The following is a 27,944-nucleotide window of genomic DNA, read 5'->3' on the forward strand; positions in this document are numbered from 1 at the left end:
GCTTGGGTCAACGCCCCCTTTGTACAGCGTTTTGTACTGTTGATGTTGAATAATAATATTTAGCGAGATTCGATTTGCAATGAAAATTGCATTGTTTTTACTTGAAATGTGCATTTAATTGATTGAACCCGATCTTAACATATGCTGTTTATCCTATCGACCGGTGCGCGTCAGCCAAGACGAACCTATTTTTAGAGTTTAGTTAGGGCACTAGGGAATGCTGCTAATGCTAGGTTAAGTGCACTTTTTCTAAGGGTCTCCGGATCGATTTTTTTAGTGCAATAATAAAATGGAAAAAGACGCCTTTAAAGCAAAGAAAAACATGAAAAGAAAGCGTAAGGAAGTTTGCCCAAGTCCTACCTTGGAAGAGAGTCCTAAGAGGTAATTTATTTTGCAATTTTTAACTTGATATCATTTACAAGCCATCATCTGCAAATCAGTAGTCCTATATTAAAACCATTCACCAATTTAGTTTTTATTGTAATATCTGGTAACAAATTAAGACTACAGGGACTAAGAGATCAATTGTACATAACATTTCAAGAAAAATAAACATTTCAATTGAAGGCTTTTTATATATATATAGAAAGGTACTTCCATGGTTTATATTCGAACACTCATCCTAATGTAAGATAAATCATTGCTACACTAATATAAACTATTGGATTTGCCTGAAGAAAAGTTCATAGTAATACAATAGCCAAGCTCCAATATCAGTTAAATCTGTTTCATGTTAAGCTTTAAACTTAAGCATCAAACATATTTTATTTATTGCAAACACCAAGGACTTATGACTACATAACTCATGTCGACAATAATAAACACAGTGGTGTGCAGATATACCTGCATAAGCTCTGTAGCAAACTTTTTGAAGGGGCTTCAGCCAGAATATAAAACAATCTTTTTACTTACTTATTTATTTATCAAACATTGCCTAACAGGAAATAATAATAATAATAAGACAACTTCCGCTTGACAGATCAAGTAATCCATTCCACTTATATAGTGTAATGGGCCCACATCATATCATCAAAAAAATCCCCACACCATCACAGATCCTCAACCATGTTTTACAGTTGGGCTAATGTAATTTTTATTTAAATGCTGACCCTTAAGATAAAAAAAAAGAGGCATTTATTTCTAACAGGTTTGTTACTCAATTACAGAAAAGAATTAAAAAAATTTACCAAAGTATGTATAAAAGTGAAAAATCAAAATGCTTAACATTCTATGTACTTAAACAGACTATCTATACATATAAGTACATACTAGAAAGACTCTGCATCACATATTTACTTTATACTTTCTATAATGAACTGTCAACAAAAATATCGAACTGTTCATGTAAATTATTATTAATATAATTCTGACACATTATATTAATAGGGGATTTAAACAAAATATTAGTCCTAGAGGGATTTACATAAAATAATCTAAAATGCCTAGAGTTTATTCTTGGTACCCGAAAACTCAATCCAGCCAAAAGGGTGGGACAGTCAATCTTGCTATGAATAAGGTTATATAAGAATTTTATGGAAAGAATTTCTCTTCTTTTTGCTTAGGGTATAATATTAAATTTATTTAAGTATAATTGACTATCCAAACCTCTGGCTGGAAAGACAGCTTCCTCTCTAAACCAGAGATACTTCATAAACTTGCACTGAATGTGCTGAATATCATCTATCAGCTATAAATTGGGTACCAAATTAGAGATCCATATTCTATTTTTGAGCATATGTAAGAGCAGAAAAGTAGTTTTAAAGTATTAATATTTTCAAAATGCCAACATTTTCAATAAATAAAACCCAACAATATGGCAGAGTCAGAAACTATTTTTAATAGATGCTTGGTGAAACTTAATTTCGCATCATAAGTAACATAACATAATATAACATAAGATGCCATACATGCATGATTCCATCACTGCCAATCAAGTTAAATTTTGACTCATCACTAAATACCACTTTTTTCCAATCCCTGGTGTTCAAGTTATGTAGTCTATTGCAAATTTAAGGTGTGCTTTAAAATCTTCTTATTCAGTCATGGTTTTTTAGACATGGATGGCTATGAAGACCTTGTTCAGCTAACCTATGCCTTATTATACAAAAATCTCATCCATTATTCTCATCATTCTCAAATCACAAAGTGATCACAGGCAGTGACTATATGTTGTGAGACCATGACTTTGTGTTTTCTTTGTTTTCATCAATCTACGCCTTATTGTTCTATCTCATATGCAAGATGGTGTCGTTTAGTCAAGTATCCACAGAATTTTCACTGAAGACATGAATAGATGGCTTTGGAACAAACAATTTTTTTGTCCAGACATTATAGAAAATACCAATCTACTCTTAAACACACTCTGTGACTCTCTGGAAAGTAAATACCAAGAAACATCAAAATTTACTTTTGTGGTTATTTATTTAATAAAAGTGTTGGATGCAAATTAAATTTGTTCCAACTATTAAGTCTAATACTGTATTTAGATATAATATTAATAAAAATATACTCATATCACAACTCTTGCTTTGAGGTATAAAATCACTGTAATCATCATATCAGCTTTTTCATGAAACAGTGTGCAAGCCAATAAAAAATTTATTGAATATTACAATTATTTATATTTGGTGAGAGAGACTTATAAATCATTTTAACTATTTAATTTTAAAAGATTAGTAATAGCTTTAAATTTGTTTCATACACTCCCTCAAATTTGTAATCTCATAAATTACCAATGATCCAATCCAAGACCCTTTTATATTAAATATTTAAAAATGTACTTCTTAATTAATGAAAATTTTACCCCACTTTGAACATTTTCTTACAATCCTCTAGGGTAAAAGTGCAAGCCCAGAGAAAATTCGCTCAGAATTCAGGCATCCATAATGGAATCATCACTCCAATTCAAGAACTGGATTCTACCAGTTTACCACACACAAGCATAATGCCCGAGCCTGTAGAGCTTCTACCAATGAAACGGCCAAACACTGAAGATTTTTTAACATTTCTCTGCTTCCGAGGAACACCGATTTTGCCTACAAACTTACAATTCTTCAATACTGCTTCCATAGTATCAGACGGCCAGGTGCACGAGATCAAGGGGGAATCATCACCTAGAAATGGGCCCATAGACATCGCAAAATGTGCTGGTAGTTCAGAGAAGCCTTTTATTGCTTTTGGTGTGCGGAAGAGAGCTGATCCTATTGTTATTAGCAAACAAATGGAGCGCAAAAGGAGACATGCTCTGGCTATTCAGGTTAGACTATATCATAATTTTATTTTTTTAGTCTGTGTTAAGTGCTCACTTTGTGATGCATGTAGTATGTATTCACATTTATTTATTTATTTAACGCTTATGAAGTTTATTGATCAATCTTTAAATTTTTAAGGCTTTAAGAAGAAAATATCAGGAACAAAAAATGGCGAAAATCAGGGCTCTGACTATAAGCAAACTGTCTGAAAAAACCACCAACAAAACTTTAGTTAAGACTAACACTATTCAAAAAACAGAAACAGTAACCAAAAAAACACAAAACACCCTCCAAAAGACAAAAGTGATCGCCACAAAGCATGTAAAAGTAACCACAAGAACCTTAAAAACCAGTGTGAAACCTAAGATGTGTCTCAGGAGTTTCCGGGGGAAATTCGTGCAAAAGGAGCTCCCATTCAGGGCCATAAGATCTTTGGCAGAGGGAAAAGTAATTAAAAAACGACCCGAAATCAAAGAAAGGACAAGCAGAAATAGCAACAAAAGTGTAGAAAGTACAAAACCAGCTGAAACTTCTTTGAAAAAGGCCACTAAACCTTTACATATAACTAAGAGTATTCCAAGCAAATCAGCTTCTAAACTAAATATTTCAGCCTCCTTAAAAAGAAAACATATAAAAAGAAGAATCTTGATACCTTCTACAATAGTAGCTACAATTGTGAAACCAAAACTCAGATCTACCACAACCAAAAAGACAGTAATATCAAGAAGAAAAGCCCAGCAAAGGCTCAGGAGCAAAAACAACAGAATGGAGGTTTCAGATACCAAAGAGGCAACTGGAAGACAGTCAAATGATCAGAGCAAGAAGGAAACTACAAAAAAATCACCTCCAGAAAAAAGTAATCCCAAAAAACCCACAGAACAGGTTAAAAAACCTTTAAACCCCTCTGATAGTTCCAGGAGGTTAACCAGGAGAGATTCGGAATTAACTGAAAAAAATAATGCAGCAAGTGATTCTAATAAAAAAGAAATAATCAAAAACGTTGACATGAAACGACAAGTGAAGATAGCTGAAAATGATGCTAAAAAGGTGATTAGCAAGAAGCTGAAGCTGAAAAAGGAGTTTAATTTAAAAAGTAATACAAAAGAAGTGAACAAAAAGTTGGATTTGCAAAAGACTAGGGATACTACTCTGGAGAAGAGATTGTCAGGCCAAAAAATTACAAGGGACATTAAAACGGTTGAGATGAGCATTAAGAAAATTGTTACAAGAAAGTCAGATGCTGATAAAGATAAAGTTTCATCAAAGGAACAGAAAAGTGATAACCAAAAAACAACTAATCCTAAAGTTAAATGTAGTGATGAGTCAAGCATTAAAGAAGAACCACTTTCAACTGCTGATAGTAAGAAACCACCTAAAAAAAGTACTAAAGTTAAAGAAGAACCTACTAAGAATCTTGATAATTCCAAAAAGAATACAAAAATCACTAAAGTTACACAAAAGAAAGAAGAATTACTTACTGTTGAGGCCAAAGAGGACAAAGTAGAGGCCTCAACTGATGCTTCAGACTTAAAAGTTGAAACCATAAAGAAGAAGGTGCAAAAGCAACCCTTAAATGAACCAATACAGAAAGAAGAAATGCAAAATACAGAGGGTATCACAAGGAGAGTAACAAGAGAAACATCTGGAAAATCAGCCTTAAAAGAACCCCCCAAAAAAGCAAATGACCGTTTTAAAAAGGACTTTTCACCAGTGGGAAGAGATAAGGACCAAGATTTTTCAAAGAAAATCAATGAAATAATAAGTAATGTCTTGAAGGATGCTAATCTTGACTTGGAAGGAGATTTATCATCAAAAAACAAAAATGAACCACAAAAATCCTTAAAGAGCACAACTGTTCAGAGTATAGATCCAAAAATAGCCGAACCCCCTTTGAAAACTCTTTCTACATCAAAACATCCAGAAAAAGTAGAATTAGCGGCGGCAAAATCAGTGGATCATAAGAAGCCTCTAGAAAACAAACCTTCAGAACCAAAAAAAGGAGAAATAACTATAGTAAATGAAGTTGTAAAGCAACCCTTAGAGCTTAAAGATGAGACAATCAGTAATGAGCAACCGAAAAAAATAGCCAAAGAACCTGAAAATACTAAAAGTGATAAAGTAAAACCTGAAATAACAACAAGCAAAAAGCTCATTACTAGTCCCAAGAAGGACGAAAATCCAAGACGTACGCGACGAAGTGAAGCCTCTCTCCAAACATCCGCAAGACCAAGCAGAAAAACGAAAGAAGCCGCTGCTCTGTACATGGAAATTTTGAGTCATAAACTGGTTGGTGACGGCATTGTAGATGATGACAATATTTCGATCGATAGCTTCCCCGAACTACCGAACGTTAAGAGAACCGAACAAAGGGAGATAGAGCTTAAGGCTCAAGCGAAAACTGGCGGTCAAGTGGAAGACAAGAAGGACTTAAGCAAAGCAGAAGAGAGCAAAAACGTCGCAAAACCTTCTCCAACTTCCACCCCAGAAAAAACTAAACATGCAGTGCAAACAAACCTGAAAAACAAAGATGATGTTGATGTAAAAAGCTCCTCACTTGGCAAAAGAAAATCGAATCCGTTAACAGTCGCGTCCGACGATGATTCAGATAACGAAGTCTTACAAGCGAAAATAAGAAAATCCGACAGCAAAAAAGACGAGCCCAATGCAAACGTGGAAAAAGAACCAGTGACAGAAGAAGAAAATAGCGTTAGGCGACAAACAAGACGATCCACTCAGCAAAATGTCAATTCGGGCTCGGGCGATTCTTCTGATGAATCATTTCATCTTGATATACGTGTACCAAGAAAGAAGAAAATCACCAGGAGTAAAAACAAGCCAGTTACGGCCGTGAGTGTTCTTGAAAAAAACGTCGACATTATTTTAGAGGCTGCAAGGGTTTTAGAAGGAGAGAAACCCATTACATCTGTTGAAGTTATCGAGGCCCACATTGAAACTGTCGCGGTGCCCGAAGTTACTGAAAAACCCAAACCCCCCAAGAAAAAGTACAAAGGCTACGAAATTATTGAAGAATCTTACTCGGACGAGTCGACGACTTCAGACATTAACCTCAAGAGCTTGCAAGTTAAGCAGAGAAACAAAAAGCTATCAAAAACAAAATGTTCAAAGTCTTCTAAAGCAGAGTTTAGTGATTCAGACGAGGAGCCACTCGTGAAACTTACGGTTAAAACTACCCTATATCAACAGGAGTCTAAAAGGAAAGGCAAAGCCAAGAAGACTGCTAATAAAACCGGCCAGGAAGCTGCAATAGAACCAAAGCCTAAAAGAGAGTGCACTAAACGACCTTCAAACTATTTACCAATGTTCTCAAGTTCTGATGAAGATGACGAACCTTATTTCCATGGATTTAATACCAAAGAAGAAACTATTAAGCCTAAAGTGTTTGTTCAATCATTGGCACCCTCTTTAGATTTACTAACCAAAGACATCGGTAGAAAAGGCAAAGTGAACATGAGCAATGAGCAGATAGAGCAATGGCTGAAGGATTCTGCGTTGGCTGGTAGCAGCGTGGCGAAAGAGAATGATGAAATGTTAAAGTTTGGCGAGAAAATTCCGGCGGAGGTCCCGAAACTTGAGAATTTTATGCCGCATCCTGAAATTAAGACTGAACCTATTCAAGAGGATGAATCGTTTAAGGCATTAGAGCAACAGCCTTGCACCAGCAAAGCGGCCAGCGTTGACGAGAAACCGTTAAAGGCTGAAATGAGATCTCCGCTGGGAGACCGAAAGTGGATCTTTAAAAAGGATAAAAAAGAATTGGCACCGAATAAGAATGCCTTTTCGCCGGAGAATGAGTGTTCTGTGTATGCTTTTGGGGAGGAAACTGAAGAAATTATTAGCACACCGTTTAGGAGACCGTCCAGACGCCCATCGAGTACGGCCACGTCGAGATCCGAGGATGAGATGACAAAGAATGAAGAAGCCGGAAAACAAGGTAAGATAATTAGTTTTGAGATAATATAGAAAAGAGAATTAATAGAAAGCAAATTCAGTGAAGAGGGTTTTTTTAAATTTTTTATTGCTAATTAAATAAATCAGTTGATTTCCATCCAAAAATTGTTAGGTTCAAATATCTCTTATTTAAACGTAATTTAAATTTTTAGGCGTTGAAGATTTATAAATTAAATCCTCATAAATTTTCATGAAGATAGTAATTACTAAAAGTTACAAATCTGTGTGACAGTTTAGGGTGTGCAACTAGGATTTAATGCTTCTATCAGGTTTACCATTCAGTTAACACTTTGCAAATAATAAAGATAGTTTAAAAAACAATCTCCATAGGTATTCATAAATGCGTCTATAGAATGTCGTTTTAATGAAGAAATGTCTTCCGCTTCGGATAGTCCTGGTTTAAATCAGTGAAAAACATATTTTTTTGTATTTTTCATAAAGTTTTTTGCAACAAAACTTATATATAATTGAAATTCTCCTTTTTCTGTTCTTTTCTTTCTTCTCAATTACTCCAGGTACTTCGAGATTTGAATTTATTCGCTATTAGTTGAATATTTCAGTGCATTTATATGAATCATTTGATTTATTTATTTAGGCAGAAAAAATAATATACAGGTTTCAGCAAAACATGTACAACAATATTTATTATTTTATTATCTAATTGAAGGGGGGTCTTTCTTTCAATTGTGAAACTCTTCAAGCTTATAATAATAATTTAATTGAATTTTGTAATGAGAATCAGCTGTATTTAACCTTTGACAAGTGTTCTTCTATCGTAAATCTGTTCTACTGTTTTAAAAATAAAGGTCTCATACATAAAAGACATAAGTGTCTTATTTAACTCTAAGATGTCATTTCATCTGCACCTTGGTAAATTGGTCAAATAAATTTTATAGTATGCTATTAAAAGTCAGTGGGCTGATTTTCAGAACCATATGACCGTAAATACTAGGATATGTGTTGTCATATTTTTAGTAAACTTTAGTTAACATCAGTTATATGGGTTCTAGATATAAAAATAATAAAGAAAGCCTTCTGAAGGTTAGAATAGATTTTTGAAGTTTACTAAATTGATAATCATTTTATTGCATGATTTCAAATTACAATGTATGTATGCCAAGGCAATTGCCAAATATAAAAACTTAACAAGGGCAAAATACACACTCCTCCACCAATCTCTAGGCCAAGTTTCTTAGTTGCAACTCATACAGTAAAGCAACCAGATGATATTTTACTGGCATTATCAAGTACATGGTCAACAAATTTAAGGTTGTTATCTAGAATAACACCAAAAATCTGCTGTTACAGTTTAACAATTTGGTTATGTCCAAGGGACATGCTTAATATTACCCTCTATTGCTAATAATGTTGATCTTGATAAAATGCAAATATTTTTCAGTGCACTGAGTGTGATTTACCTTGACATTTCTCTTTATAGGTCAGTTCAGAAAACCCAGTCTCTCAGACTTAGAGGACTCCCGGTGCTTTAACATTCCTCAAAACCCGACAAAAATATCGAAACCGTCTAAATCCGACACGATGGTACCACCGTCGGGCTTCCATCCGAAAAGACAACCGAAAACCAGCACTGATAAGGTTCCAGAACCGTTTGATGATTACAAGTACAAAGTGCCGAGTTCACCTAGCGCGTCTAGCGGTAGCAGTGCCAAGTTGTACAAAAAGGGGGCGCAGAAACAGAAGGGTAAACTGTGGGAACCGATAAATCCAGTGTATGTGTCTGATTTCCCTAAACCTACTGATCCGGCGAAGTTGGTCGAGGCTCCCGTTTTTCATCCTACGGGTAAGAATTTTTAGTCAAACTTAACTGGCAAATCAGGAACATTTTTTTTTTTAATTCATTTTAGCTAAGTAATGTTGATAGTAAATATGTCCATCTAAATTTTCATTCTTTACCTGTTTAACTCCGATGAAGTTGTCGCTTTATTTCTTGTAAGCAGAGTTCGATCCGTGTTTAAAAAATTAGAAAAAAATTATTTTCAAATCAATTTCCTTAAGGTCAAAAACACCGTTGCTGCAGTTGTAATTTTTTTTTAGTGAATTATTTGAAGTGCTTTATTTTAGTTAACTACTAAACTTGCCTTCTATGCAAATTATTGGATTGAAAGAACCTAAAATTAATTTGTTCCTATAAATTAAAAAACTTATTTCGATACTTTCAACATTTATAGGGCAAAACAACGCCGTTGGTAGTTACGAAAATTTTAGATTATTTTGAGGATGATTTAAGGATATATACCATTGATTACAATATATGTCGTTTATGTAACCCGACCTATTTTTTGAAAATAGAATTAATTTCTTCTGATAAAAGAACAAACTAATTTCAATACGTTCAACATTTAGAGGGTAAAACAGCACCGTCGCCATGGGTGAAGATTATTTTTAAAGATGATTAAGTAATATATTTACCCTTACTTACGGTATATCTCATTTGAGTAACCCGTTATATTTAAAAAAAAACTATAAATAATTTATCTGATAAACAAACCCATTAATTTTGTAACCTAAATTAACATTTAGAGGGTAAAGAAACAACTTTGTTACTGAGTTTGAAAATTAAATTTTTTTTAATGGTGATTTAACAATGTGTACCCTTAATTACTTTAGAGATTCTTTGAGTTACCCGACTATTTTAAGAAACTAGAACTGATTTCTTTTGATGAATGAACAAACTAATTTCGATACGTTTAACATTTAAAGGGTAAAAAAACAGGGTTGCTGTGGGTGAAATTTTAAGATATTTTTTAGAGATGGTAATTCTATATCTACCCTTACTTACTTTATAAGTGGTTTGAGTAACCCTATGATTGAATAAAAAAATAGAAATTTTTTTATCCTAATAACGGTGTTTTTGTATTGAAGTCATCTTATTCTTTTATTTTTTAATCTAGTTTCTTTGAATCCGTTGATTGAATTTTCCTTTGACTTTTAGTACATTTTTTATTAATTTATAATTTATACATTTTCGTAGGTTTTTGTTACGATTAATCTAAATCTGGCAGAGTTGCTCACATTAGAATTTTAAGGTATCCTAACCTAAAAGTGCAAAAAACAGTAAGTTTTCTTATATCTAGAAATAAATGGAAATAACATAAGTATATTTCAATAAATACTTTTTATATTTATTAATCTATAAAAAGTAACTATTTTATTTTCATGAATTTCCAGATATAGAAAGAAATTCTAAACTTAGAATCGCATAATGTTAGCAGATATATGATATATTTATATTGGGTTGGGTGGGTCTCATTTTATTACCGTTTATTAAATTTATTTACTGTTTGATAATTAAGATGTCTATATAGGAAAGTCATATTCAAAAAATCCATCATACCTCCAAAAATAATTATTGTATTTGAATTAGATGTATAATAAACAGTAAATTAAATTCTAAGTAAGTCTCATAAATACAGTATTTTGTCTTAAGAACCTAATTAAAAAAATGTTGCTATGTTTTAGCATCAATTTACAGGAAAAAATATCTCATTTATATACAACGATACGCACGCACTAACAAATTATGCCTACAATTAACCTAAATCAGTGAGTCCTACTAAAATCCGATACATTTCATACATATTTAATTATAAAAAATAAAAACAAAAAACATGAAAAATAAAAAAGAAAAAAAGTAGACCCCAGATTTCAATTGTGTTTACCAGGTGTTTCAAATTATTGACAATTTTATAGGATATTATAAGATTACGATAATTTTTCAAAAGTTTGCAAGTTGAAGAGATACTGAACCTGAAACTTGTTATGAAAAATGTTAATGATCTGAATTTATTAGATTTTCTTGAATTTGAATGTAAAATATTGTAGAATCATTTACACTATCGAACAAAAGTAGAGCAACAAAGTTCCATTTTATTCATGTTTGAATAAAAAAAAATTATTGGGTTGTGATTTTTCGTTAAGCTTAATGTCACACTATCCTTACACTGAAAGTAGTATTTCAGTACATTTTGGTGTACTTTTAATTATTTTAAGAACGTTAAATATTCATGATTATAAAAATTGATAAGAATGGGGGCGACAAAGGTAGAGCAACAAATTGTATTTAACATTATTTTATTTTACTTTAGTTCAACAAAAAATATTAACACATTTAACAACAAAAACAATTGAAAGTAATACATTAGTAATTGATAGAATATCCATTATTATAAATTAATTGCTGACAATGGCGCGGCATTGAAGCAATCAACTTCTAAATGACTATTTCGGGAAGACTTGTCCAAACTTCACTAATTTTATTTATTAAGGATTATTTATTTGGAAACATTTGGGTACGAATACGACGTTCTACTTCTTCCCAGAGATTCTCAATGGGGTTAAGATCTGGGGATTGTGCTGGCCACTGTAAAACACGAACATTATTTTCCCGAAACCACTGTTGAACAACTTGTGACGAATGTTTTGGATCGTTGTCCTGTTGAAAAATAAAACGCAATGGCATTTCCCATTCTGCATAAGGAAGCATAACATTCTGCATGATATCCCTATAAACAAATCGGTCCATCGTATCATTAATAAAGTGCATAGGGCCTACCCCATTCCATGAAAAACAACCCCATAAAAATACACTACCTTTACCATGCTTAATTGTAGGCGTTACGTATTTAGGATTAAACCTTGTATTGATTGGTCGCCTCACACGCCTCATTCCATTAGAATTGAATATTTTGTAGCGCGTTTCATCACTGAATAGAACTTTTTTCCAGTCATTGACGGTCCAGTTTAAATGCCGGCCTGCAAATGCCAACCTTGCTGCTCTATTTCTTATTGAAACTAACGGCTTTTTAGCTGGACGTCTACTAAATAACTGCGTCTACTAACCTTCTTTGTACTATTCGTATACCAACCGTAATTTCTGGAATTTCGGCAATAATTCGAGGTGCGGACTTCCAAGGATCATTTTGGGAAATCCTTTTGATGCGTCTGTCAGTCATTACTGATGTTTTCCTTGGCCTTCCCGATTTTGGCAACTTCTCTAAATGTCCCCTCTCATTATACGATGATATTATTTTGGACACAGTGTACCGGGGTAACTCAAACTGTCTTGAAATATCGGCTTGTTTGTTACCTTCCATGAATCCATTCACAACTCTTTGCTTCAAGTCTTTTGAAATTGAAATTCCTCTCGGATGATTAATCTTACACAGAAATGTTCGAAAAAACATAAAAATCACTTTACACTTTAAACAATTATTTTATCCCTTTACTTTTGCTAAAACCCTTTTTTTGAACAAATTATTTGAATGTTGCTTTACTTTTGACGCGTTACTATGAAGCATTTAAACCTAAACGTCAAAATAAAATTATTTGTTTTGATTGCGAAAAGTTTTGTTGACATTGATAATCATAGCCTACTTTGTAGTTTTAAAGCTTAGTGGATTTGTATATATTATCATGCATTTATAATTTTAAAATCGGTATTTGCAAATATTTCTGCAAGTGTTGCTCTACTTTTGTCCGATAGTGTATATTCATTTATGAATTTAAACAGTAGACTTGTAAAACTTAAGGAGCTAGACAATTAATTTTTATTGCTTCTCCAAACAACACAAATATCATCCATCTCTTATACAGTGTGGCCCATTTGTTTTCGGGTCACCCTGATAAAAAGTTTATTTTTGGTGCGATTTTGCTCGGGTTTTTTTTAATGTTAGGTCCAGAAAAACTGCATCATTATAACAAAAAAAAATTCTGCCATGCAAATTCCAAGGCCTACTAATGTCAGTTTTTAAGGGCCAAATTTTAAGAAACCATGCTAGGCATTTTTTAGCAAAAAATTGTGCACACCACTGGATTTGGCATCCCCCAAAACGGCCTTATACCAAATTTCATCAAAAAATATTAAGTAATAACAATTTTATAACAAAAAATAAAAAGGGAAATTATGCATTTATTTACATTTAAAAATGTGTAGATAGCCATGAAAAAAACAAATTGAACAAAGATAATACAAGCAAATAGCAATTCCAAACTAAATACAAATAAATACAAACAATACACTAACAAAAATAAATACAAATAAAATAAAAACAACAAACAAAAAAATTAAAAATTAACCGCTACTAAATTTTTGAAATTTCTACTAATCCACCATTGTTTTCTATGCATTTTACATTCCTTTTGCCTACATTTAAAATAACTTTACGGACTTGCTCTGGAGTAATTTCTGAACAAACCTGGATTATTCTGACTTGTAGATCTTCTAAATTTTGAGGTCTTGATTTGTACACTTTTTCTTTAAGTAAGCCCCAGAGAAAAAAATCGAGTAGCGTTAAGTCAGGGGATCTCGGTGGCCACTCAACGAAAGGACTGTTTCGTCCTATCCAACAGTTTTCAAAATGTTGATTTAACCAGTCTCTTACTAAACGAGCATTATGGACAGGACAACAATCTAATTGAAACTTCAAATTAAGGTGATATCTTAAGGGTAAATCTTTTAATGCGTTCGAAAATTCATTCTCAAGAAAATTCAAAAATCCAATTGTATTCAAATTACTATTAAATAAAAAAGGGCCAATCATTTTGTCGCTTAGTATTCCACACCAAACGTTAATTTTTTGCGAATACTGTCTCCTTGCATTTATTATAAATTCTGGATTCTGCACGGACCAATGGCGGCAATTTTGACTGGAGACTACGCCATTTGTGGTAAAAGTGGATTCATCGCTAAAAAGGATTTCATCTAGAAAGTTTCTGTTGTTTGAATATTCTCCCTGAAGCCAATAGCAAAACTCTAATCTTCTTGCCTGGTCACCATTCTCTAAGGTGTGCAAAAATTTTGGCTTAAATGCTTTTATGTTATTTTTTTGCAATCATCTTCTTATACTTTCTCTGGGGATGTTAAGGACCAAACTAGCCGTTCTGACACTACTTCGAGGATTGCCGTTAAAATATTCCAAAATGTAATTTTCATTTCTTCTGAGCCCACGCCGTATTTGCATTATGTCTATTTTTAAGTAGATTTTTCGAAACAGATCCTGTTTCATTAAAAATTTTATTAACACGTTGCACAGTACTTAGGCTTACTGGTCTATCAGGATGCCTAATATTAAATTCTCTGGCAGCTTCTCTCATCGAACGCGTGTTACCACCAACAAGACGAACAATTTCAATTTTTTCTCTTAAATTTAAATTTTCTATGATTACTAATACTATCTAAACACGTTCTATTACCACTTTTGACAGTTAGATGTCAAATGTGACAATTCAATATTTCAATAATTTTTAGACACAATATAGAGATCAATATTTCAATAATTTTTAGAGACAATTTAGAATTAAAGCGCATTTTCTTCAAACATTTAAAAAAAACCCGAGCAAAATCGCACCAAAAATAAACTTTTTATCAGGGTGACCCGAAAACAAATGGGTCACACTGTATGTTATTATCTGTTTGGTGAAACTGCTGTTCATAATTTTAGGAATTCTCTAGGGCATTATGTTTACACATTTTTCCATTAAAGCTGAAAAAGTTTTGATCTAAAATCATTTTTAATAGGCAAATTAGGTTTGAAGAGATTAACCTGGGTATACTAGAAGTTGCTAGTAGTGATCCATTACTTCAATGCTGTTGGTAGGTGGCATACTGGGAAAAGGTTTTTTACATCAAAATAAATTACTGTTGTATATTTATAACTTAAAAAAAAATAGCAAGAAATTAGCAAAAATAGGCAGCTCATAGAGTTGGGGAGTTCTAGGGTTCATAGGGTAAAGAGCTTCCTTTCCAACATTTAAATATTTCAATTTTAACAAAGATTTATCAAGGATCCTACAACTTTATTTTGGTGAAAAATGATGTTGTAGGATCTCTAGTGAAAGATTGAAAGTCATCGGTATCAAGAAATTCCGTAATATTCTTCACGTAAACTGCGCGTCTATATAGTATCATAACAACTAGACAAGATTCTTTGTCAGCCTTAGTGACAATAAAATTATGTTGTATAATTTTTTCTTATAATTGAAAGTATTATATTTGTCTAATCTAGAATAAAAAAAAATAATTTTTACCCTAAGGATATTTTTGTTGGTAATATCTGTATAGTTTGGAGAATATTGATTAAGGTTTCTCCAATTTTTAAATCAACTTTATGCGAACAATTAAATTTTAAGCTGTGGTTTTCCTCATGGATCGAAAATGAAGCGTCAGACAAGTTCAACATTTTTTTGTAGAAAGTAAGATATAAACTACAACTCAAATTCTGACGAAACTTAGAATTATTTTGTCACAATCGTTTCAAGTTAGTCAATTTAAGAAGACAAATTTTCTTATTCAATCGTTATACATACCCAAATGACTCCAACCTCATCCCTAAATCTTTAATCTAAAATACACAATTCTAAAAATGAGATCACAGAGGTTAAAGTTAAATAAAACAACCTAAACTTAACAAAATTTAAATTTCTTATGACTTTTTATTTCTTTTCTTTAGTCCAAATAGTCTGAACTTTCTGTACCGGTCTTGTGGGTGCTTTGCACTTGAAGTTTATAAATTTTGGAATTAGTTGAAATAGTAAACACTGTAAAACAAATTTTCATCAGTAAACTATGCAATTAGGTTTTTCTGTAGAATTACTGGAATTACATAATTCGAAACTAAAGTATTTAGGAATTGTTAGGCATAGATTAGACAAAATACCGTTAACAAATGGAGTTCATAATTTCTTTAAATATGTAAAAGAGACTTTTTTTTCTTTTCGTTAATTGTGCATATGAGATACTATTTTCTAAATTAAATCATTATTTATTTAAAGATTGGCGTAATGTCCAAGTAAATAGGTAACTTTGTGACTTTATCCTAATAAAAATATTTAAAAAAAGAATATTGGAAAGTTTCTGCTACATTCAACAATTTCTCTTCATTTAACATCTCTAATTATCCTTGTTATAATGTATGCCCAGTATAAATAAATAAATAAATAAATTGCTGCTTGATTGTGGCTTAAATATTCCGCTTTCTTTGTTTAATACTAGTTTCTTGTCGATTCCAGAACAAGAATTCCAGGATCCACTGGAATACATTGAAAGAATCCGACACAAAGCGGAACAGTTTGGTATTTGCAAAATTGTACCCCCCAGTAGCTTTAAACCGGAGTGTAAAGTATCGGATGATATGAGATTCACTGCTTTTAATCAGTACGTTCATAAGATGCTTCATAGATGGGGTCCTAATTTCAAGGAGTTCATTGCGATCAGGAAATACTTGGCCACTCAAAGTATTTCTTTAAAAACGCCTCCACTGGTTAGTTTTTACGTTTAAAACTGTCAGACTTATGCTTTTATTATAATTTTTTTAGATAGGAGGCATGGAGATTGATCTCCCGAGACTCTACCAAACGGTTCAGAGTTTGGGTGGGTTAAAAGATGTAATAGAGAAAAAGAAATGGTCTAAGGTGTCTGACCATATGAAAATTCCCAAGTCGGCCCAAGACAGGGTTACCAAATTAGATGATATTTATTGCAAATATCTTTTGCCTTATGACACTTTATCACCAGGTAAAAAATTGTATTTTGTTATTAAGTGACGATGCATTAAAAAACTTATTTTAGCGGAGCGGGAAAAACTTTTTGACGAAGTAGAAACGTGTTGGGCGAAACGTGAATCTCGTAACCTCCAGGAGAAGCTCGATCCAAAAATATCCGAAGAATCCATCGAAACTACGGGATTTGATTCGGACGATAACGAGTTAGATGAGTGTACGATGAAGGGCAAAAATATGGCATTGAATGCCCTTTACAGAATCGCCAGGAACACCATGGCCGTGTATTTTAAAAGTGAACCGACGGCTTTAGAAGTAAGTTCATCATGTAATTTTAAAATAATATTCCCTATAGTAGTACTAGTGACTATTTTTCATAATTATTAATATATTCGTTAATAGGCGGAACAAGAGTTTTGGCGATACGTTACCCAAAAACAAAACCATATCTGCGTTCATTCGGCTTCTATAGATTGCGGCACTTGGGGGTACGGTTTTGCCGTATCAAAAAATTCTCCATTTGCGAGGCATCCGTGGAATTTGAAGGTTTTGTCTAACAACAGTAGTTCGGTGTTAAGGTCACTTGGTCCTGTGATGGGTAAGTAAATTGTCATTTTCCAAAACTATACCGAACAACAGGAAAAAGGGAACACTTATTAACGATTTTATTTTTCAACTTAAACAAATGAAAGTTGGTATATCGATAGAATAGGAATAAGAGCATCTTTTGACTTTATTCTGTTATTTTTTGTTACTTACAGTTTAACAGGAAGTGACACTAACTTTTTTATTTTAAATGGGACAGTTGGTATGTTGTTACGAATTTTTATAGAAAATAATATTCTTAAAATAATAATACCGCATTTGCTACTTTTTGTTTTCTACTCAGAGAAAAAATCAAGTTTTTAAATTTTGAAAGTGCTATAAAAACGTTGAAAGTTTTAATAATTAATCAAGTAATCACGGAAAAAAAAATTCATTGTGTTGTATTACTTAAATCAGTTTTTCAGAAATACAGCCAGTAAACATTTCAAATATCACTAAACAGAAGAGATCTTTCAGAAAACTGCTGCATTTTTTCATCATTTATTTGAATTACAAATAATTGAACTTGACAAGATGTCATGTATTATATGTCAATTTAAAAATAATTCAAGAACGCATCAAAACGCAGCATCCTAGTGAAGAAACCAATTAATTAAATTGGTTTATTTATATGATTTAATTTTTTTCTTTACTTTTGGTCTTATTTATCTCAAAAGTGGTTGTTCCTAATAACATGCTATTTAAAAAAAGAAAGTAAAAGCCTCAATTTCTGATTTGGATATTTTAAGTAGGCGTGTAAACGATTTAAGTCATAAAATGCAATGAAAACTATTTTTCCAGGATTACATGATTAAAAATCAAAACCTTTAACGCATTCATGGCACTGTATTTTAAAATTTGAAAAAATGATTTTTTCTATAAGTATAAAATAAAAGGTAGCAAAAGCAGCTCATTGCTGCAATTTTCTGTATCTCTTTTAAAATAAATCCCATTTTCTGTTCCGTGTAGAAATAAACACCATCGATTTTAACATTACATATAAAATAATTTATTTTTAATTTACTAAACTTTTCTTAAATGTTTAGGGTCTAAATGTGCATTATAAAGAGTGTCATAAAGTAGGTCTTTTTAATGAAAAATTTGGTTAAAAGGAACCTCGCGATTACAAAACTGATTGCCACCAACCCTGTCTTTCAATTCTCTCTACAATTTACAATCTGATACTTAGTATGATTAAGTAAGTACTTTTTAAGGTTTTCGCATTTGAACTTTTAAAGATAATTTTAAATCATTACTTTATTATAGATTATTATGGTTTCTTTAAGAAAAACTGCCAGGAAGTAGCGTAAAAATATCGAGAATTACTAAATGTGACACCAAAAATGAGATATCTTTAACTTACTATAGAAACTTTTGAAATAAAGTCTAGACTTTCAAAAAATTATGGCAAAAATAAATTTAAAAAACGATTTGCTTACGTGTTAACTGCTGGAAATGGTCACCATTTTTCTCTGTAAAACGTTGCGGCACTTTCTGAAATACTCTTCTATTGAAGTGGATTAAGTGTCATAGATTTTGCTTTTTAAGTGGCTCTAAAGAAAAATATCTAGAGGTGATAAATCTGACGATCATGGAAGCTATTTAATAACAGCTTTTCTTCCAATCTATCGTCCTGAAAACGTCTGATTTAAATATTGTCGAAGGAATAATTCATAATGTGATGGGGTACCATCCCGCAGCAACATCAGCCTCTCCTCAACATTTCTTTTATTTCGATTTTAAATTATAGTTGTTAATCTAGAATCAATGGCTTCTTATAGTAGCTCTACGTACATTTCAGGTAATGGACCGACTAAATTTTCGCCAAAGATACCAACCCAAATATTTAATTTTTGTGGGAATTGGATTCTTACTCTGGGATTAGACCAATATCATTAGCTAAGACAATTTACCATGCTATTTAAGAAAAAAGAGCACTAGGAATAGAAACACGTATTATACAAAAAGTTTGCATCATTAATAATTCATTTACTCATAATTTCACAAAATTGTGATTGCCGATCGAAATTGTCTTCACGTAAGTAAGTGAGGTAGTAACGTAGTAAGAGACGTCTACTAACTTTAACTGGTAACCTTTTGCATTAAAAAGTTCATCAATTTTATACTTTTTTACATTCTTAAATTTCTACATTTCTTGACAAGGAATTTGGAAGGTGTATATAAATTTATACGGTTGATAACTAAATACTTCATACATGACGTTCATCGAAGTTTATTTGGTACGAGCAATAAGCGAATATATACGTCAAATGCAATTTACCAAATTCATTTTTGTCCCAACTACATCCTTTAAAGCGACATTGTTTTGATATCGCCTTTAGCTGTCATCATTCTGTTAATAATATTTCGTCTTCTTTTTCCGTATCATAAATTCAAATTTATTTCTGTTTTTATAGTTCTTCCAGTCTTTGTTTAAGTGGTAACCTTATCATTTTATGTAACTCGATTGTCTATCTATAACCTCCACTACTCCAAAACAAAGTGATGTAATATATAATTTTTAATAGAATATAATTTAAAAAAAGAATAGGTGCTCAAGTCATTATTTTTAACGACTCCAATGTTTTTAGGCGTGACAATTCCTACTCTTCATGTGGGTATGGTATTCAGCGCGTGTTGCTGGTACCGTGACCCACACGGACTACCATGGGTCGAGTACCTGCACACCGGGGGCAATAAAATATGGTACGGAATACCGAGTTCTTCGTGTGAGGTGTTCCACGCGGCCATGCAAAAACTGGTGCCCTCTTATTGTAGGGATAAGGAACTATGGCTACCGTCGGATACCGCGATGGTACCGCCCGGCATGCTGCTGGAGCATAATGTATCGTTGTGCAGGTAATATATTTTAGAAAATGTATAAATCAACAATTACTTAAAGTTTTTGAAAGTTTAATACAAATTGTTGAGGAGTTTTGATTAAAACCGGTATTTTCAAACCCCTTCTGGGATCAACGCCTTAATTTGCCTACTAAGTGTGCTTTATTTATTTAAAATTATAAGATTTTGTTGACGAAGCATTCCAAGAAGACACTACTACGACTACTGGTTACATGCAAATAATATTACAAGCTGAATGAAACCTAAAATTATTATTACAAAAATATTTAAATGAATGAAAAAAATTATAAACATAAATCTTAAACAGTTTTTTAGGAACATTTGTTGTTATTTATTTGTCAATTACTATACATTTAACAATATTGTCACAGATTATGCTTATTGCTACAGGTATAACAAACATAGCATCAGCACAAAAATAAATTAAAATGTTGTTAAAAAACACAAAATACATTCTAGTACTAAACAGTATCTGTCACGAGGATATATCGATAGAAGCATATGGGACCTAAGAAGATTAGAATATGAAGGGAATGTTTTACTAACATTAAAGAAAACTGTTACTAAAAACTTAATAAAAATCTAATTGTCGAAATAATTTGCAACAAAACGAAAAAAAATCTCGATCTCAATTTATACAGGGTGTCCCAAAAGTCAACGATAAGCCGAAAAAGGGCAATAGATCAGGTGCTCAGGGATTCAAAAAAAATACAAAAAAAAATCTATAAACCGAAAAAAATTGACACCCCCTGTTGATCTTTTTAGCACTGTGGCTACAAATTTTTGAATTTCTTAACAATTTTCATTTTAATGTAACCCTGAATAACCCGCGATAAATTAAAAAACTAAATTCAAACAAAACTGTTCACATTTTTACGAAATTATCAGATTTTTGCGCAACTTGTGTTGAAAATTGTGTCTTTTGACCATCATGTCCCAAATTTAACTAACTGTTCTGGAAAATAAAATTACTTCACTGTTTGGCAAGTGATTTCAAAAGTAGGCGTATCTAATCTAGATTTCAAAATGGTAAGATACTTGCTAGATTATTGCTTCAATAGGTGTGTATTTTTATTTTTTTTAGTACATAGTCAAATGTACGCCGCTGTTCTAAGCTAAGTTAATTTTATAGTCAAAATAAATAATGGAACAAAATCAAAGTAAATGAAACAAAACTTTATTAGAGTTACAACAAATGCTCAAATTGTCTGCCCTCATTCCTAATACATATTCTAATCATTTTTAGAAAATATCGCGTTATTAATCGGGCGAATCTTCCATTATTGATCTGTTCAGCCTGTATTTTTTGGCGCAGTTCAGCTATCTCTTCTATAGGATTGTTGTAGACTTTATCTTTTATTGCTCCCCAATAAAAGAAATCCAAGAGATTTAAATCGGTGAACGTGGCGACCACGCCCTTGTTCCACCCCGCCCTATCCACCTGTTCGGATATTCTCTGTCCAGAAATTCCTTTACTGGACGAGCGTAGTGGGCCGGGCAGCCGTCTTGTTGAAACCACATGTTTCGGTAAATGTTAAGTGGCATCTTCTAGTAAGTCTGGTAAATTATTTTCCAAGAAATCTAGGTAAACTAGGTAAATTAACTTAGCTTAGAGTAGCGGCGTACATTTGACTATGTACTAAAAAAAATAGAAATACACACCTATTAAAGCAATAATCTAGCAAGTATCTTACCATGTTGAAATCTAGATTAGATACGCCAACTTTTGAAATCGCTTACCAAGCAGTCAATGGTTTTCTTTTCCAGGACTTAAATTTGGGAAATGATGGTCAAAAGACACAATTTTTAACACAAGTTGCGCAAAAAATCTGATAATTTCTTAGAAATGTGAACAGTTGTGTTTGAATTTAGTTTTGTAATTTATCGGAAGGTTATTTAGGGTTACATTAAAAAAAAATTGTTAAGAAATTTGAAAATTTGTAGCCACAGTACTAAAGAGGTCAACAGGGGGTGTCAATTTTTGTCGGTTTTTCTATGAATGCCTATAATTTTAAAAGTACTCAAGATAGATTTTATTTAGTATTTTTTTTGAATCCCTGAGCACCTGGTCTATTGCCCTTTATCGGCTTATCGTTGACTTTTGGGACACCCTGTATAATCAATTAAGTTATAGGTTATATCTTTCGATTCATGAATTAAGCAGCAATCAGACCTAAAATATACCTCACTACAAGACAAAGTTTAAAAATAAATTAAAAATATTACCTGATTGGTCAAAAACCATCGATTTATTTTATTCTTAAGACAAAGTAAGCAGGTTCTAAGAACATTATTTGATGAAATTTTTCTTTACCTTCTAAATTACGGAATCTATTAATATTAGCCCTAAGGATGATGCTGGATGCGATGCTAAATATCTTTTCCTTAGAAAATGGGTCCGACACATGTATGATTGCCTAGCCATAATTACTACTGAAAATTCCTAACAAAAAATTTTTATCTTATCTGTACTAAATCTCCTTAATAACTACACCCTAATATTAAATTCACCATTGAAATGTTTGCATTAATTAATTAAATAATATATTTTCTTGACTTAAAATATTTCAAAAACTGAAATTGGGACTTAAGAATAAGAATTTAAAATTTATCGAAAACCCACTCAAACTGACCACATTATTTCCTCCAATTCTAATCATCGTTACTCTTAAAAAATGTCAGCACTTAACTATTACTTTTACAGAACTCTCAACTATAGAGAATAAATCAACACTATTAACCAAATAGCCGTAAATAATGGTTATAATCCAAATGTTGGTGGTAACATAATTTCAAAATACATGTTTAGAAATAAGGTCCTACTTGTATTTCCTGAAATAGTTAATAATTTTCTAAACAATAATTGAATAAATAACAGTTACGTTTCTCTCTCTTTTACAGGTGCAATTTTTTTAAAATCTTATAATACACTTGGCATGCATTTAGTTAATACCAAACAAAAGATTTCCTATAAGAAGTAATACGTAAGCTCGAACCCAGAAAAATCTTAAATAATCTAACAAATCTTCTTTTGGCTTAAATATACAGCTTAGTGGATATAGTTTTTCTATTTCATATAACGGATAAATTATTCATAAATCTAAAAACAGTAACTATTGGAATTGACTATAGGAATTGACTTAGCTGGAAGAGTTCTATTTCTAAAAAGGAAATGAAACAAAATTCTAAATGCTTAAATTTAATCAGTTACAACAGCAATAGCTGTAACTTAATATATAAAAATCTTTATATCAATTTAAATCTTTATTGCAATGCCTTGCTTGGACTTCAAGGCGAGAAGCGAGTGACCCTGTCTAAAATTTTCAAAAGTCAATGTCCGATTCTTTCCTATTAGGTAAAAGATATATAAAAATAAATAAAGTAAATGAGTATTAAAAAATTAAATTATTTACCTAATCCTGAAGATATAAACTCATTTTTCAGTGAATTTTTGCAGAATACGTCAGACTGTTCTTCTAAAATTAATTTTTACAATCAAAATATTTTCAACGACAATATTCAGTTTAATTTTAATTTAGCTACTGTTGCTCAAATTAATAAAATACTAAATGGTATAAAAACAAATGCTTCGGATGTAGATGGAATTAGTGCCAAATTACTTAAATATTGCAGTCCCTTCTTGGATATTTACATTACAAACATAGTCAATTGTTGTATAGACCAAAGTTATTTTCCTGATCAGTGGAAATTATCAATAGGTAAGCCACTTCCGAAAGTAAAAAAATCCAACTAACTATGGTGATCTGAGAATAATTATTATATTACCGGCTTTGCCAAAGGTTTTCGAAAGGGTTCTGCATAATCAGTTGATTGAGTACTGCGGTGTGAATAAAATTATCCCGGAGACTCGGTGTGGCTTTAGAAAGGATTTGAGTACTGATGTTGCCCTAATTGGAGTTACTGATGACATAATAACGTCAATAGATAAAAAGTTGTCTACTGCTTTGATTCTGTTAGACTTTTCGAAAGCGTTTGACACGCAAACTTTTATTGGCGAAACTGAAATTTTATGGACTAACAGATTTCAAAAAATATTGTCAAATAATTATTTTTCCGAAGAAGCTAGAATTTTATCAGGCGTACCTCAAGGGTCAATCCTGGGACCATTATTATTCATAATCCACACCTCAGATATGCTTAAATCATTAAAGTACTATAAACTGAGAGCTTTTGCCGATGATACCCAGGTTTATCTTTACTTCAATCATGAGAATTATTTGCATGCATCTTCTTTAATAAACCATGACCTGAATTTACTTAACCAGCTTTCTTCTTGCCATAATCTAAAACTTAACCCTCTTAAATCAAATTTATCAAATGTTTTGATTTTTGGACCTAATAAAGATTTTCTTAAAAATAATTTAAATATCTTATTAAATGATGTTCCTCTTCCCAAGATGGATCGTGCAAAAAATTTAGGCATTGTCCTCGATACTGAGTTGAGGTTTCGTGAATATGTTGAATTGTTAATTCAGAAGTCATTTTTATCGTTGAAAATGTTATATAATAGTCGTCAGGTTCTTAGTTTTTATTTGAGAAAAATGCTTTGTGAGTATCTGGTCCTGTCCAACTTCAACTACTGTTATGTTATTTATGGTACTTGCTTAGACATTGCAGATAAACATCGTATTCAGAAAGTTCAAAATGCTTGCTCACGGCTAATATTTGGATTACGAAAATACGATTTCACACACGTTTAAAGAGTTTAACTGGTTGAGGATGGACAGACGCAGAGAGTTACACTTAGGTAATTTTTTATTTAAAGTTTTATTAAACCCCTCCCTTTCCTTTACGGAATAAATTTGTTCCTCGTTTAAACGTTCACTGCAATGTTTCAACGTTTTTTTACGTACAATTCCATTAAACTCTACGATAACCTACCAACTGAATTGTCAACTTTAGATCAGAAGTCATTTAAATCAAAGTTTAAGAAATATCTTTTACATTTACCCTTCAACCCGCAATTTAGGCCTTTAATTATTTATTTTATTGTGGTTGTACTGCGTATTTTAATCTACAACGATTGTATCTGTGGTGTATGTATGATGGAGATGTGACTAGGTTTTAGTTGTTACGTAAACCTCTAATGTAAATTTGGTAAGTCGTCTTAATTTTAACTTTTATGCTTTAGTCACCGTTTATTTGTGTTTTTGTTTGGGTGGTTTCTTAACTATTGCATTAATAATAATTGCTTTCACCATTTTGTACCAATTGTATCTTTTTCAGCCTTGAAAAAGACGTAAAAACGTCGAAACGTCGGCTAATTTCAAATCTTGAGGTTTGATTTCTGTCCTTAACCCGCTATACTTCACTTCTACATTTATTTTATTTTTGGCAATTTCTTATATTTAGCTATTTAATGTTTATTTAAATTATATACATATTGTTCTTTATTTGTGTATTTAGTAAATTTAATAGAGTTAATCTTTATATTGTAGCTTAAGTTTATGACCGTTGAGTAGGGTTCAGTAGAGTAGCTGTCTTAGCTAGACTGCGCCCTGCTTCTCTGGTACTTAATTATAGAATGTTATTATTGTTAGCTACATCTGTAAATTTTGAATAAAAGACACTTATTATTATTATTATTAAAAGCACAGATATTAAAATAATTGATTTAAGCATATATCTATGTTATAGAGAATTAGATATAAGTTTTTAGATAATTAAGTGAACCAAAGAGTTTTTCTAATTTCTTTGAGGCACAGGTGTATAGGTGGATGTGAGATAAGAGCCATCATATAACATGAATACCGTTTTTTCACTTGGTACTTGTGGCTCAATGTGCTCGACACAAGGCCATTCAAAAAAATTATTGATCTTGCATAACATTTTATATTAATGCCTTTTATATTTGAATTTGTTTTACTAATCTACTGTTTATAAAGAAAATATGTCAAATAGTCTGTTAAGATTTTAAGTGTCATAATAATGAATTATCACTAATCCAACTTATTTCCAACCCACTTAACATTTACTACCATTTTTTTTGTTAATAGATGTGAACACTGCTACCTAAGCATTCATATTCGCATCTTAATACTTAGTTGATAAAGTACCTCTTGGTTGGTGCACAAATTTTCAACAAAATCGAAAAAATGTTTTATTTCGACTTTCCCAATTGAAAAACTTAGTTTTCCGCTACAAACAACAATACAATAAACAAATTTACCACCTTTTTTCCTATTATAGAACGATACAAGAACCAGGCCAATTTATCGTTGTCTTTCCAAAAGTCTTCACTTCGAGCATAAGCACGGGATACGTCGTATCGGAGAGTGTCTATTTTGCACCTTTGCATTGGTTGAAAACCGCAAAAAATCTTTTTACCGATCTGAAGAACAGCTGCGAACCGTCGATGTTTTCCCTCGATAAGTTATTTGTCTGCATAGCCAACGACACGCGGTCAAGTGTCGAAGCTTTGAGGTACGTTTTACCTTATAGTTACTAGAAAAATAAATTGTGAATAAAAGATTTTTTTAAAGGGTAATTTTACCGTTTGTCGAGGATCTAGTCTCGAAAGAAACCGAAAACCGGCGCCGTCTTAGAGAATTCAGCGAAATAGAAGAAGAAAAAATCAACACAGTCGATCCGCCCACCAAAAAGAAGAAGATTCAAAGTGTGGACGGTGATTTCGAGTGTGAAATTTGCCGGACAAATTTGTATGTCTCGATGGTAAGTACACATCTGTACATTTATTAAAAAATTTATTACTGTTGTAAATTAGCTGTTTAAAGGCTTTCACACACTTAACTCAGAATTCAGTTTTTTTCATTATTAATAGACATTGTATATTTTTATAGACTATAATTTCTTTCCAGGTTATAGATACTCACGACGACCTGATCTACTGTTTAGAGGATGCTTTAAAATTGATCGAGAGCAACACTAAAACCGTCAAAAATTTCAAACTGAAGTACAGCCTGAACGAGGAAGAACTGCACGACATTCCAAAGAAAATCAATTATATGATCGATGCCAAAATACAAAAAAAAGTGCCAGGCAAGTTTATCGGCTTGCCTACTTTGTTAAAATAGATTTTGTACATAATTATTTTTACCAAAATTAGCTACACACAATTCATAAGACCACAAGTTTTAAAACAGTACTTTGGTTCTGATTTTTCGCATATTTTATCATGTGAAACGGTATCTGAATTAAGCGTAAACATATTCTAAAAATAATTATACATTATAGGGTCGTTTAATATGTTGGGTCACTTTTTTCATTTTTTGGTAGTGATGATTTTCGATTATCTGTCGTCTGTATAAGTAAACATAGTGGTTACAAAACTTTTATTAACTACTATGTTTTAATATGTAGTGTATGTAATATTGAGAAATCTTCTAAATGTTTTGGCATTTAAAAGAATCAAGCTTTAGCTGTGATTGATGTTTATTAGGTACTTGCCTTGGGAAGTAAGTAATCCCTCTCTAGTTTTAAAGTGATTGCTTACTTTTTAATGGTAAGGTTTAGGCAATCTCCTTTGCTGTCCTAATTTTATTTTTATATAGTTTTTAGGTATACAAAAAGCATGTGGAATTCGAAATATTTTCTTTATTTGATATAAGTATTTATATATATCTCTTTTATTCTTTATACTAGCTGGTCTGTCTTTAGATTTAGCCAATGTCAGTGTCTTTACTAATGTATTTGAACCCCTAATACTTTGGTGTAAATAAAAACAAAACAAAAATATGTTTTTTTGGGTTTTATTTTTACGTAACAAAGATACTGCAGAAA

General features: G+C 31.9%; 1 protein-coding gene across 1 annotated transcript; it reads left to right on the forward strand.

The window, feature by feature from the left end:
• LOC126739349 (uncharacterized) lies at positions 1-27,901 on the forward strand. Its single transcript, XM_050444994.1, has 12 exons — positions 1-381; positions 2,836-3,256; positions 3,390-7,203; positions 8,659-9,021; positions 16,248-16,498; positions 16,554-16,752; positions 16,807-17,051; positions 17,139-17,334; positions 19,913-20,180; positions 26,394-26,627; positions 26,687-26,876; positions 27,023-27,901. Exons 1-12 carry the CDS (start codon positions 290-292, stop codon positions 27,236-27,238), a joined length of 6,489 nt encoding a protein of 2,162 aa, XP_050300951.1. The 5' UTR covers positions 1-289; the 3' UTR covers positions 27,239-27,901.
• The last annotated feature ends 43 nt before the right edge of the window (positions 27,902-27,944 follow it).

Source organism: Anthonomus grandis, chromosome 8, assembly GCF_022605725.1.
Source record: "Anthonomus grandis grandis chromosome 8, icAntGran1.3, whole genome shotgun sequence".
Taxonomy (NCBI): domain Eukaryota; kingdom Metazoa; phylum Arthropoda; class Insecta; order Coleoptera; family Curculionidae; genus Anthonomus; species Anthonomus grandis.